This window comes from Silurus meridionalis, chromosome 9 (genome assembly GCF_014805685.1).
Source record: "Silurus meridionalis isolate SWU-2019-XX chromosome 9, ASM1480568v1, whole genome shotgun sequence".
NCBI lineage: Eukaryota > Metazoa > Chordata > Actinopteri > Siluriformes > Siluridae > Silurus > Silurus meridionalis.
The window spans coordinates 680,577-692,623 of NC_060892.1; the positions used below are offsets into that span (position 1 = coordinate 680,577).

Sequence of the window (12,047 nt, forward strand, 5' to 3'; positions counted from 1 at the left end):
AAACTAAATGAAAAGTAAATAAACTTTGTGAAATTAAAATTTTAATCAAATCTCCAGCATTTTGCCTGAAAAACAGCATCCGATCTTTTTATTTACAAAATATTTGATATAATATTGACACGGTTGGGGAACGTACACCTCTGATGTATAACTATAGCTGAGATGGAAAAGTGGCTACAAACTGTTTACTGAATTATGTAATTTTTTAAAATCTATTAATAAAATAATAAATTAATATTTAATTTCCACAAATAAGATCTGAGATTAAGATCTTTCCACAGAATCTTCTCCTGTAAATATAATAAGAAATGAATCATTAAGACCAGATCTCGACATGCGTTCACATTATTACAGTATTTTTATTCTGGAATGTTATTTAAATCCAGATTTGCACTGATTCGTGTCTGACAGGAGCGTTACGAATATGTAAATGAGCTTGGAAATGTCTGATATTAAAGTGTGTTGTGATGCGTTGGATATTTTTTTTGAAGATGCTGCTACACAGTGATGGAACCTTTTCCACCCGAGTGAGTGAGAAGCACCGGCTACTTCAGCCAATCACACGACTCTCTCTGCTGCTCTCTGCTTCTTAATTGGCCGACGGCGAAAGAACGAACAGCTGATCCATGTGTGGAGGCTGATTCCTCATCCACCCAGCCAGCCAGCAGAGAAGAGGCAGAGAGAGAGAGAGGACGAGTTTGCAGACAGAAGGAGAACGACAGAGAGGTTGACTGGTGCAGAAAAAGCTGCTGCTGTATCTCATCACCTGTATCCTGCTGTGTATCTCCACCTGGTAAAGATGAACCAAAGCCCCGGTGAGAAGGAGACTGAGACCACAGAGCCGCTGCGCTACCTCAGGTAAGATGTTGTGTCCTGATTCCTGAAGATTTGTATTTGATCTGGTTTTAAAGCTGAAGGGTTTGTGATCTGTGAGCACTCGGAGCTGATTCATCTTTAATGACTGGATGCTCTGAAAAAACAAAACCTTCGCTGATGTTTTTTATATTTCATGTATCTATTGTATATTTCAAATTCCTCGTACAGAAAGCAAACATGAGCCTGCATTTCCACCTCAATGGCCAGAACATCTGGAGGTTTACTGAGCGTGGAGGAAGATGTAGACTCAGAGCGCTGGTTTGACAGGTGCAGCAGCAACGCCTGACATTTCCATGTGCATTTATTCATCTGACGGACTCGTTTATCCGTCAGACGTGAGCGTTCGGTGTTTAAGGGCTTCACACTCAAAGATTAGTGCTGATTCTCCAAAAGTGATGTGACATTTCCACTTGCTATCTGGAGCAACATCACCTCACGCCTGCAGGAGTTCTGCTTAAAAAAACATGTACAGAAACACAGTTGGAGAACTACATCAGCGTGATGACTGCACCCCAGACCTCCTCACGTTCTCAACCACATCAGTACCTGACCTTACTTGCAGCTGAATGAATCTCGACACAAATCTAGTGGAACATCTTCTCAGAAGAGTGGAGCTCATTATCACAAAAGGCAACTAAATGTGGAATGTGGATATTTGAAAAGAAGATATCAATCATTTGGGTGTAGGTGTCCACATACTTTTGGTCATGTAGTGTATATTAGGGGTGCAGTATATTTGTACTTTACTTGTATCTGTTTAGAATATTTACATTTAAACATGAAGTGGGCGTGGCCTGAACTCCTAAAAAACGAAATATACAGAATTTTGTGCGACAGTTCCTCAACCTCAGCTACATCACTCAAGCTTCTAATGAGTTTAATCTACAGATGTGTTCGTTATTTTATGTTTATTTTCCACAAAATACTAAAAAGACTGTTACCCAATGATGAGGAACATGTTCTCTAATCGCTCAGTCGAATAAAAGTCCATTAAAAAAAGCTTCAGTTTGATTTTTCTGCGCTCTTGGATTATCGTCTTCTGGATCTTTGGGAAGCTTCCAGTTCAAAGGTGGAAAAAAAATATTTTTCCACACACGTAGTATCTGTAACTGAGACGCTTTCATACCCACACATGTGATTCTTTGTGGGTGGTTTGTTTGCAGAATGTTTGGCTGCTGGAAACAGAAGCAAATAAAATGTGACAGTCAAGAACGAGGCCAAAGGGAGAATCTGTGCTTTATAAAGAATCCCATGCTGTGATCATGTGCACCTGACCCGGGGAGATAAAGTCCTGGAAATAAAGTCTGGAAAAGTCTTGTGAACAGCAACAACAACAAAAATACAGTCAGATTCACATAATGAGCTCTTTGTTGGCTCACGAGGCTTCATCCTGTAGGAGCCTGTAGGAGCAAATCCACCGCAGAGAAAAAAAAGAGTCAGAATTGAGAAATTCTCCACTTCATCCACGCCACAAACGAGTCTCAGAGTTTTAGCAGTCGGCCGTGTCTTCGTTAGTGCAGTGTGGATCATCTGATTGAAGTCGCATTTCGAATTGAAACACTGGAAAACATTTCACGTAGTTGAGACGGAATTCTACAGTTTTCAACATTTTCCTTATTCAGAAGTAAAAACACAGAAATGTGATGATAAAAAGCACAGAAGATTCTTTTACAACCTGCTCATGACGGCTGACGTTCTGTAGCTCCATTAACCCAACCCAGAATTTCTCAGTGTCCTGAGGTACACTGTATGGCCAAAAGTATGTGGAAACCTCACCATAAGATTACTGTGTGCTTTTTAAACATCTCATTCCACATTTAGTCTCCGATTGCTGTTTTAATAACCTCCATGTGTAGGTATTGAGAAGCGTCTCAGTTATTAATACCTATTTTATCTATTTCTGAACAGATATAAATGATCAGTGTATTTACTGGGGGTTGTGTGTTTCATTTTAAAGATCCAGAAGACGATAATCCAATTAATGGACTTTTATTCGACTGAGCGATTAGAGAACTTTGTGGAAAATAAACATCTATTAGACTGGTTATAATCGACTCACAGAAATGTGATCAGGATTAAAATAACGAACACATCTGTAGATTAAACTCATTAGAAGCTTGAGTGATGTAGCTGAGGTTGAGGAACTGTTGCACAAAATTCGGTATATTTTGTGGGTTTTTTTTTTTTTAAGGTGTTCAGGCCACGCCCACTTCATGTTTAAATGTAAATATTCTAAACAGATACAAGTAATGGCGTATTATATGGCACCCCTAATGTTTTTGAATATCCACATTCCACATTTAGTTTCCTTTTGTTATAATGATCTCCTGTTCTGGGAGGATGTTTCACTGGATTTTGTGGAGATTCATTCAGTTGTAATTAACGTCAGGTACTGATGTGTTTGAGAAGGTGAGGAGGTCTCGGGTACAGTCAGTGTTCACATTCATCATGTTTAATAGAGTTGGAGCTCTATAGCTGGAACAGGTTTGGGTCTCCTAGTTAAAACCTGTGTATATATATATTTATATGAAGTCAAATCAAATCAAATCAAATCAAATCAAATCAAATCAAACATGAGCCTGCATTTCCACCTCAATGGCCAGAACATCTGGAGGTTTACTGAGCGTGGAGGAAGATGTAGACTCTGAGAGCGCTGGTTTGACAGGTGCAGCAGCAACGCCTGACATTTCCATGTGCATTTATTCATCTGACGGACTCGTTTATCCGTCAGACGTGAGCGTTCGGTGTTTAAGGGCTTCACACTCAAAGATTAGTGCTGATTCTCCAAAAGTGATGTGACATTTCCACTTGCTATCTGGAGCAACATCACCTCACGCCTGCAGGAGTTCTGCTTAAAAAAACATGTACAGAAACACAGTTGGAGAACTACATCAGCGTGATGACTGCACCCCAGACCTCATCACGTTCTCAACCACATCAGTACCTGACCTTACTTGCAGCTGAATGAATCTCGACACAAATCTAGTGGAACATCTTCTCAGAAGAGTGGAGCTCATTATCACAAAAGGCAACTAAATGTGGAATGTGGATATTCGAAAAGAAGATATCAATCATTTGGGTGTAGGTGTCCACATACTTTTGGTCATGTAGTGTATATTAGGGGTGCAGTATATTTGTACTTTACTTGTATCTGTTTAGAATATTTACATTTAAACATGAAGTGGGCGTGGCCTGAACTCCTAAAAAACGAAATATACAGAATTTTGTGCGACAGTTCCTCAACCTCAGCTACATCACTCAAGCTTCTAATGAGTTTAATCTACAGATGTGTTCGTTATTTTATGTTTATTTTCCACAAAATACTAAAAAGACTGTTACCCAATGATGAGGAACATGTTCTCTAATCGCTCAGTCGAATAAAAGTCCATTAAAAAAAGCTTCAGTTTGATTTTTCTGCGCTCTTGGATTATCGTCTTCTGGATCTTTGGGAAGCTTCAGTTCAAAGGTGGAAAAAATATTTTTCCACACACGTAGTATCTGTAACTGAGACGCTTTCATACCCACACATGTGATTCTTTGTGGGTGGTTTGTTTGCAGAATGTTTGGCTGCTGGAAACAGAAGCAAATAAAATGTGACAGTCAAGAACGAGGCCAAAGGGAGAATCTGTGCTTTATAAAGAATCCCATGCTGTGATCATGTGCACCTGACCCGGGGAGATAAAGTCCTGGAAATAAAGTCTGGAAAAGTCTTGTGAACAGCAACAACAACAAAAATACAGTCAGATTCACATAATGAGCTCTTTGTTGGCTCACGAGGCTTCATCCTGTAGGAGCCTGTAGGAGCAAATCCACCGCAGAGAAAAAAAAGAGTCAGAATTGAGAAATTCTCCACTTCATCCACGCCACAAACGAGTCTCAGAGTTTTAGCAGTCGGCCGTGTCTTCGTTAGTGCAGTGTGGATCATCTGATTGAAGTCGCATTTCGAATTGAAACACTGGAAAACATTTCACGTAGTTGAGACGGAATTCTACAGTTTTCAACATTTTCCTTATTCAGAAGTAAAAACACAGAAATGTGATGATAAAAAGCACAGAAGATTCTTTTACAACCTGCTCATGACGGCTGACGTTCTGTAGCTCCATTAACCCAACCCAGAATTTCTCAGTGTCCTGAGGTACACTGTATGGCCAAAAGTATGTGGAAACCTCACCATAAGATTACTGTGTGCTTTTTAAACATCTCATTCCACATTTAGTCTCCGATTGCTGTTTTAATAACCTCCATGTGTAGGTATTGAGAAGCGTCTCAGTTATTAATACCTATTTTATCTATTTCTGAACAGATATAAATGATCAGTGTATTTACTGGGGGTTGTGTGTTTCATTTTAAAGATCCAGAAGACGATAATCCAATTAATGGACTTTTATTCGACTGAGCGATTAGAGAACTTTGTGGAAAATAAACATCTATTAGACTGGTTATAATCGACTCACAGAAATGTGATCAGGATTAAAATAACGAACACATCTGTAGATTAAACTCATTAGAAGCTTGAGTGATGTAGCTGAGGTTGAGGAACTGTTGCACAAAATTCGGTATATTTTGTGGGTTTTTTTTTTTTAAGGTGTTCAGGCCACGCCCACTTCATGTTTAAATGTAAATATTCTAAACAGATACAAGTAATGGCGTATTATATGGCACCCCTAATGTTTTTGAATATCCACATTCCACATTTAGTTTCCTTTTGTTATAATGATCTCCTGTTCTGGGAAGATGTTCCACTGGATTTTGTGGAGATTCATTCAGTTGTAATTAACGTCAGGTACTGATGTGTTTGAGAAGGTGAGGAGGTCTCGGGTACAGTCAGTGTTCACATTCATCATGTTTAATAGAGTTGGAGCTCTATAGCTGGAACAGGTTTGGGTCTCCTAGTTAAAACCTGTGTATATATATATTTATATGAAGTCAAATCAAATCAAATCAAATCAAATTTTATTTGTCACATACACATACATACAGGGTACGACATGCAGTGAAATGCTTTTAACGACGGTCCGGCATGAGGGAATAAAAAAAAAAGGGTAAAAAAGGGGGATAAAAATATAAATATAATAACAAAATTTAAAGAAAAATATAGTAAGAAAAGGCAGATAAATAAAGATATCAGGATATCTAAATATATATGTATATATACATACATTACATATATACTTATATATACACATACACGGAAAATATTTTTATGGCAGTGTGCAGTTAACCAGTAAACAACAGTAAACATTAAACGAGTTAGGCATGTTTTGATTGTCCATAAGTGTCCATGTGCAGTAAGGTGTGGTGTAAAGTGTCCTTGTGCGGAATGTTAGGCATGTTTTGATTGTCCATAAGTGTCCATGTGCAGTAAGGTGTGGTGTAAAGTGTCCTTGTGCGGAATGGTGTGGTATAAAAAAGAATATAAGAAATATGAAATAAATATGAAAAGAAAATGAAAATATGAAAAGTAAAGTGCACTGTGCTGTGCAGGTCCAGTGTATAATGTGCCGTAGCACGAAAAGTGTGATTGTGCAGGGGAAAAAGTGTGATGATGGAAAGAGGGCCAGTTCTTAGATCCTGGATGTTTCCTGGTTTAAACTCCGAATGGCCTGCGGAAGAAGCTCCTCCTCATTCTCTCTGTGGTCGCTTTCAGGGAGCGGAAGCGTTTCCAACGCAACAGAGAAAAGAGTCCATTGTTGGGATGGCTGAGGTCCTTCACAATTTTCCTGGCTCTGGTCCTGCACCGCATGCTGTAGATGTCCTGCAGGTCAGGAGCTCGGTGTGGATGGTACGTTCAGCTGAACGCACCACCCTCTGGAGGGCTCGTCTGTCCTGCATGGTGCTGTTCCCGAACCAGGAAGTGATGCTACCCGTCAGAACACTCTCAATAGTGCAAGTGTAAAAAGTCTTAAGCACCTGAGAGGGTAGTTTAAAGTCCCTTAAGCGTCTCAGATGGTACAGACGCTGCCGGGCCTTCTTCACCAGGGTGTTGATGTGACAGGACCAAGACAGGTCCTGTGTGATGTGAACACCCAGGTACCGGAAACTGTCCACTCTTTCCACTGGAGTCCCGCAGATGTTTAGCGGTTGGTATGACCGCTCCTGCTTCGTGCTGAAGTCCACGATCAACTCCTTAGTCTTGCTGACGTTCAGGAGAAGGTTGTTCTCCTGGCACCATCTCTCCAGGTTTTAACCTCCTGTAGGTAGGCCGTCTCGTTGTTGTTGGAGATCAGGCCCACCACAACGGTGTCGTCAGCAAACTTGATGATGGATGTGGAGTTGGAAGTGGCCACACAGTCATGTGTGTACAGCGAGTACAGCAGGGGCTCAGAACACAACCCTGGGGGCTCCAGTGCTGAGGGTGAGGGTGGATGAGGTGTGTTTTCCCACCCGTACAGCTTGTGGTCTGTCCGTCAGGAAGTTAGAGATCCATTGACACAGCGGCAGGCTGAGTCCCAGGACCTCCAACTTAGAGGTGAGTGTGGAGGGAATTATGGTGTTGAGCGCTGAACTGTAGTCCACGAACAACATCTTTGTGTAATTCCCGTTTCTTTGGTCCAGGTGGCTGATAGTTGTGTGGAGAAGATGTGCAATTGCGTCCTCAGTCGAACGGTTCTGACGGCACGCAAACTGTAGTGGGTCCAGTGTGACCGGTAGTGAGGCAGTGATGAAGTCTCTGACCAGTCTCTCAAAGCACTTCATTACTACTGAGGTCAGAGCTACAGGGCGATAGTCATTTAGGCAGGCGGGCTGGGGTTTCTTCGGGACAGGGACAATAGTGGACTGTTTAAAACATGAGGGGACAACAGACTGTTCCAGAGAGAGGTTGAATATCTCAGTGAACACCGGTGCTAGCTGGTCAGCGCAGGCTTTCAGAACCCGACCTGTGATTCCATCTGGTCCTGCTGCCTTCCTGGTATTCACTCTCTTGAATGCCCTCCTCACGTCATGCTCTGAGATGATGAATGTGTTTACCTCTCTGGCTCTCTCAGCGTGCATGCTGGTTGTGCCACTAGCGCCGTTAGCGTGGTTAGCTGCAGCCTCGAAACGAGCGTAAAAGGTGTTCAGCTCGTCTGCCAGAGAAGCGTCCGCATTCACCATTCTGGAAGATGGTGTTTTATAGTCCGTTATTGTCCTTAGTCCCTGCCACAGGCTCCTGGAGCCACCTTGTTGGAACTGTGACTCCAGTTTCCTCCCGTAGCGCCGTTTTGCATCCTTCACCGCTCTGCAAACACTGTAGGATGCAGCCTACAGTGGAGAAGTGGAGCATCCATCATATTACTCCTGTTGTACGTTGCTTCTAAATACAGCTTTAATGATGGATCTGATTCGATGTGCATGAGTGCTAACTCCTTCATCTCAAAACCTCTGGATGATCCACAGTCCTGCTCTATCACAGTGTAGTGAGTTGGGGGAAAAGAGACAAGAGCATCTGATGGAACAAAATATATTTAGGAAACAAAATGTTCTTACATCTCTAGAAAACATGGTTTTAAAACAACAGAATTCTGAGAATAATCAGAGTCTGGTCTTTTTTTAAGCTGCGTTTTATAAACTAGCTTGAGCAGTAGAAAACTTGAGCAGTTGAGGGTTAAGGGCCTTGCTCAGGGGCCCAGGAGTGGCAGCTTGGTGGGGCTGGGATTTGAACTCATGACCTTCTGATCAGAAGTCCAACACTTTACCTACTGAGCATATTGGTTAAAGCTTTGGACTTTGGATCCGAAGGTGATGAGTTTAAATCCCAGCCCCACCAAGCTGCTGAGTATCAATAAGATAAATGTAAGTCGCTCTGGATAACGGCATCTACCAAACAGAAGTCTGCTAAACGTACAAATATCTATAGGGTCATTATGGTGTAATCCAGCAAACCAAATAACATTCTTCCTTCATTGTCCTGACTTTAACCTGCGAAGAATTTTTATTTATTTATTTATTTATTTATTTATTTATTTATTTATTTATTTATTTATTTATTTATTTATTTATTTATTTATCTTTACTAATGACAGAGGTCTTCAGTAATCCTGTTAGAGTCAGAGTCATAGTGGATTCAGCTTTATTTATTATTATTACAGCTACACACATTACTAAAATAATGCAATACTGTTTCCCAGAACACACCACAACGCCAGTGGTTTCACCGCCCAGCTGCAGACCCTGCTCACATTCAGTTCAATTATTATTTATATAAATATAACACTTTTAGCATGATTCAATCACAATATTAATTACAAATATAAATGTATATACATTTATATCTATAAGTGGTGAAACTGGTGAGGGAGAAACTCCCTGAGATGATCTGAGGAAGAAACAGGAAAAGCTCACTCTCATCTGGAAAACACTGAATATCTACTGTCTATCATTTCAAACATTCTGTTGAGAAGATGGAGGGAGTATTTTGAGCAGCTGATGAATGAGGAAAATGAGAGAGAGAGAAGGTTGGATGGTGGAGATGTGAAGCAGGAAGTGGATAGAATTAGTAAGTCGGAAGTGAGCCACGAGGAATGAGGAAAAGAGGAAGGTTTATGGATGTGGTGAGTGAAGACATGCAGGTAGTTGGTTTGAAAGAGGCAGATGTAGAGGACAGGGGGGTATAGAGACGGATGATCTGTTTTGGAGACTCCTAATGGTATCCTGTATGACCTCATCCTTAAACCTGTTCATCACCACTGCAAACAGGAAAGGGCTCAGAACCAGATCCTTGATGCAGTCCAACCTCCACCTTGAACCAGTCCGTCCTTTCTACTGCACACTTCACTGCTGTCACACTGTCCTCATACATGTCCTTCACCACCCTCACATACTTCTCTGACACACCAGACTTCCTCATACAATACCACAACTTCTCTCTCCACCCTGTCGTACACTTTCTCTAAATCCACAAATACACAATGCAGCTCCTTCTGACCTTCTCTATACTTCTCCATCAACATTCTCAAAGCAAATAATGCATCTGTGGTGCTCTTCCTCAGCATGAAACCATAAAGTTGCTCACAGATGGTCACCTCTTCTCTCAGCCTGGCTTCCACTACTCTTTCCCATAACTTCATGGTGTGACTGATCAACTTTATTCCCCTGTAGTTACTGCAGGTCTGCACATCTCCCTTATTCTTAAAGATCAGTACCAGCACACTCCTTCTCCATTCCTCAGGCATCTTCTTACCTTCCAAAATCCTGTTAAACAATCTGGCTGAAAACTCCACTGCATCTCTTCTAAACATCTCCATGCTTCTACCGGTATGTCATCTGATCCAACCGATTTTCCACTCTTCATCCTCTTAATCGCTGCTCTCACTTCCTCCTTACTAATCCTATCCACTTCCTGCTTCACATCTCCACACCATCCAACCTTCTCTCTCTCTCTCTCTCTCTCTCTCTCTCTCTCATATTTTTTATGTATCTATGTAACTATATTTATGTCTGTCTATTTATCAATCTATGAATATATTTCATTCCTCTGTAATGAAGACTTTGGTTGTGAGTTTTTTTTATTTCAGAGAGATGTAGAAGATCTTACTGGTTCATTTTCCTCCATTTGTATTTTTGAACTCAGGCTCCGTTCATCATCCTGCCGTCAGATGTAATCATAATAAATGCGATTAGGATTTATGGAGATATTACATGCAGAATTGTGAATAAGCCTGTGAGCAGTAATGAGCGATTACCTCTGTAGGATGAATAACATAGTGCTTTTGAAACGCTAAATTAAAAAGTTCATCACTGAATATTGTTTATTAACGTTATGTTGTCGACTATTTAACACACACAAAAAACAAACGGGGATTAAATTGATCCTTCAGTAACGCTGCTGATTTACTTTGTGTTCATGGAGATTGTAGTCCTAAACCTCTAGAACTGTTCATATTAATTACAGTCCAATTCCATCTTCAAGCTTCCTTAGTGTTCACCATATACAGCAATCTCCTCAGGTTGTCCATGTGGAGCCAGATTCAGCAGCAGCAAGTGGTTTCCTATTTTTGAGAGCTCCATCAGGGTATTAGGATGGATCAGGCAGGTCTGGAGAGCATCAGGTTACTTCATCACTGGTATCTGAGGAGGCACTGGGCTACTCTTGAGTGTTTTATAAGAACCTGTTTAAATATGGAAAACACCAACAATTTTTCCAACGACACTTTATTCTACATGATATCCTTCATATTATAATAAAATAATTAATGTTCTGAACGTGTTCTCATCTTAGCCATGTAATCGTCACGGTCTGAGCTTGAGCTGTGTGTTTGTTTTGATTGTTGAGTCTCTCTGACATGCTGATGTACGCCCAGGACGAGACGTGTCAGTCCCTGCTATCTGTGGTCATTAATACACACCACTTTAACCAAATCGATCCATCAAACCCATTTACAAATTACATTATTGTTTCCTCTTGTAGCTTGAGAAGCGTCTTAGAAACCATTTTCCTCCATGACTCAGTATAAACCTGTACACACCCAGAACTCCTCAATGCATCATATAACATCATTAACATGGGAATATAACATGAAAGACATGCAGTTACAGGAGAATCGTCCATGCCAGGGAGGTGTAATGGAGCTATAAAGTGGAGTACAGCAGGTCCTGAAGTGTCTCAGATTTGTGTCTCAATTTTTGTGTCTCAATTTTAAAAAATGTTATCATTTGCCCTGTTCAGGTGTGAATAGTGGATTGTGATTGGCTGGAAGTTCCGGTGTGAATAGTGGATTGTGATTGGCTGGAAGTTCAGGCGTGAGTTTAGAGTGTTGGTAGTTTGCGTTTGTCAGTTGAATCTAAATGAATGCGCTGCTTATAAACACCTGTAACCATAGTAACATCCAGTTCCAGTTCCATCCAGAGTGAGACAGCGATTGTACACGTTTCCTAATAACTGAGGCACAAGATCACTGAGCTCCATGGAGGAGTTTAGTGTGTGGTGGAACTTCTATGGTGAATACGGTTATTTTCAGAAACGTCTCGAGGTACAAGATGAATTTGAAGAACTGGAGAAGAAAATGTTCAAATAAGAAACAGAACGAAAAACAGCACCAGGAGTTCAACAGCTTCTTTATTAGTTGTGACACGATCTTCTGGCACTACTTTATCTGTGTGTGTGATTCGGAGCAGCAGAATTGTAGATGTAATGAGGAGAATATAAAATATTGAAAGTGTTATTTTTTTATCCATTCAGTCAGTTTTACTCT

The 12,047-nt window shown here is 40.8% G+C and overlaps 1 protein-coding gene across 1 annotated transcript in view; it reads left to right on the forward strand.

Moving 5' to 3' along the window:
• The first annotated feature begins 546 nt into the window (after nt 1-546).
• Nucleotides 547-12,047, forward strand: part of yjefn3 (YjeF N-terminal domain containing 3) — a 42,114-nt gene continuing 30,613 nt past the window's right edge. Inside the window, exon 1 of the mRNA XM_046858427.1 lies at nt 547-858. Within this exon, the coding sequence (XP_046714383.1) occupies nt 800-858 (59 nt within the window). The 5' untranslated portion in view covers nt 547-799. The remainder of the gene's footprint in view (nt 859-12,047) is intronic.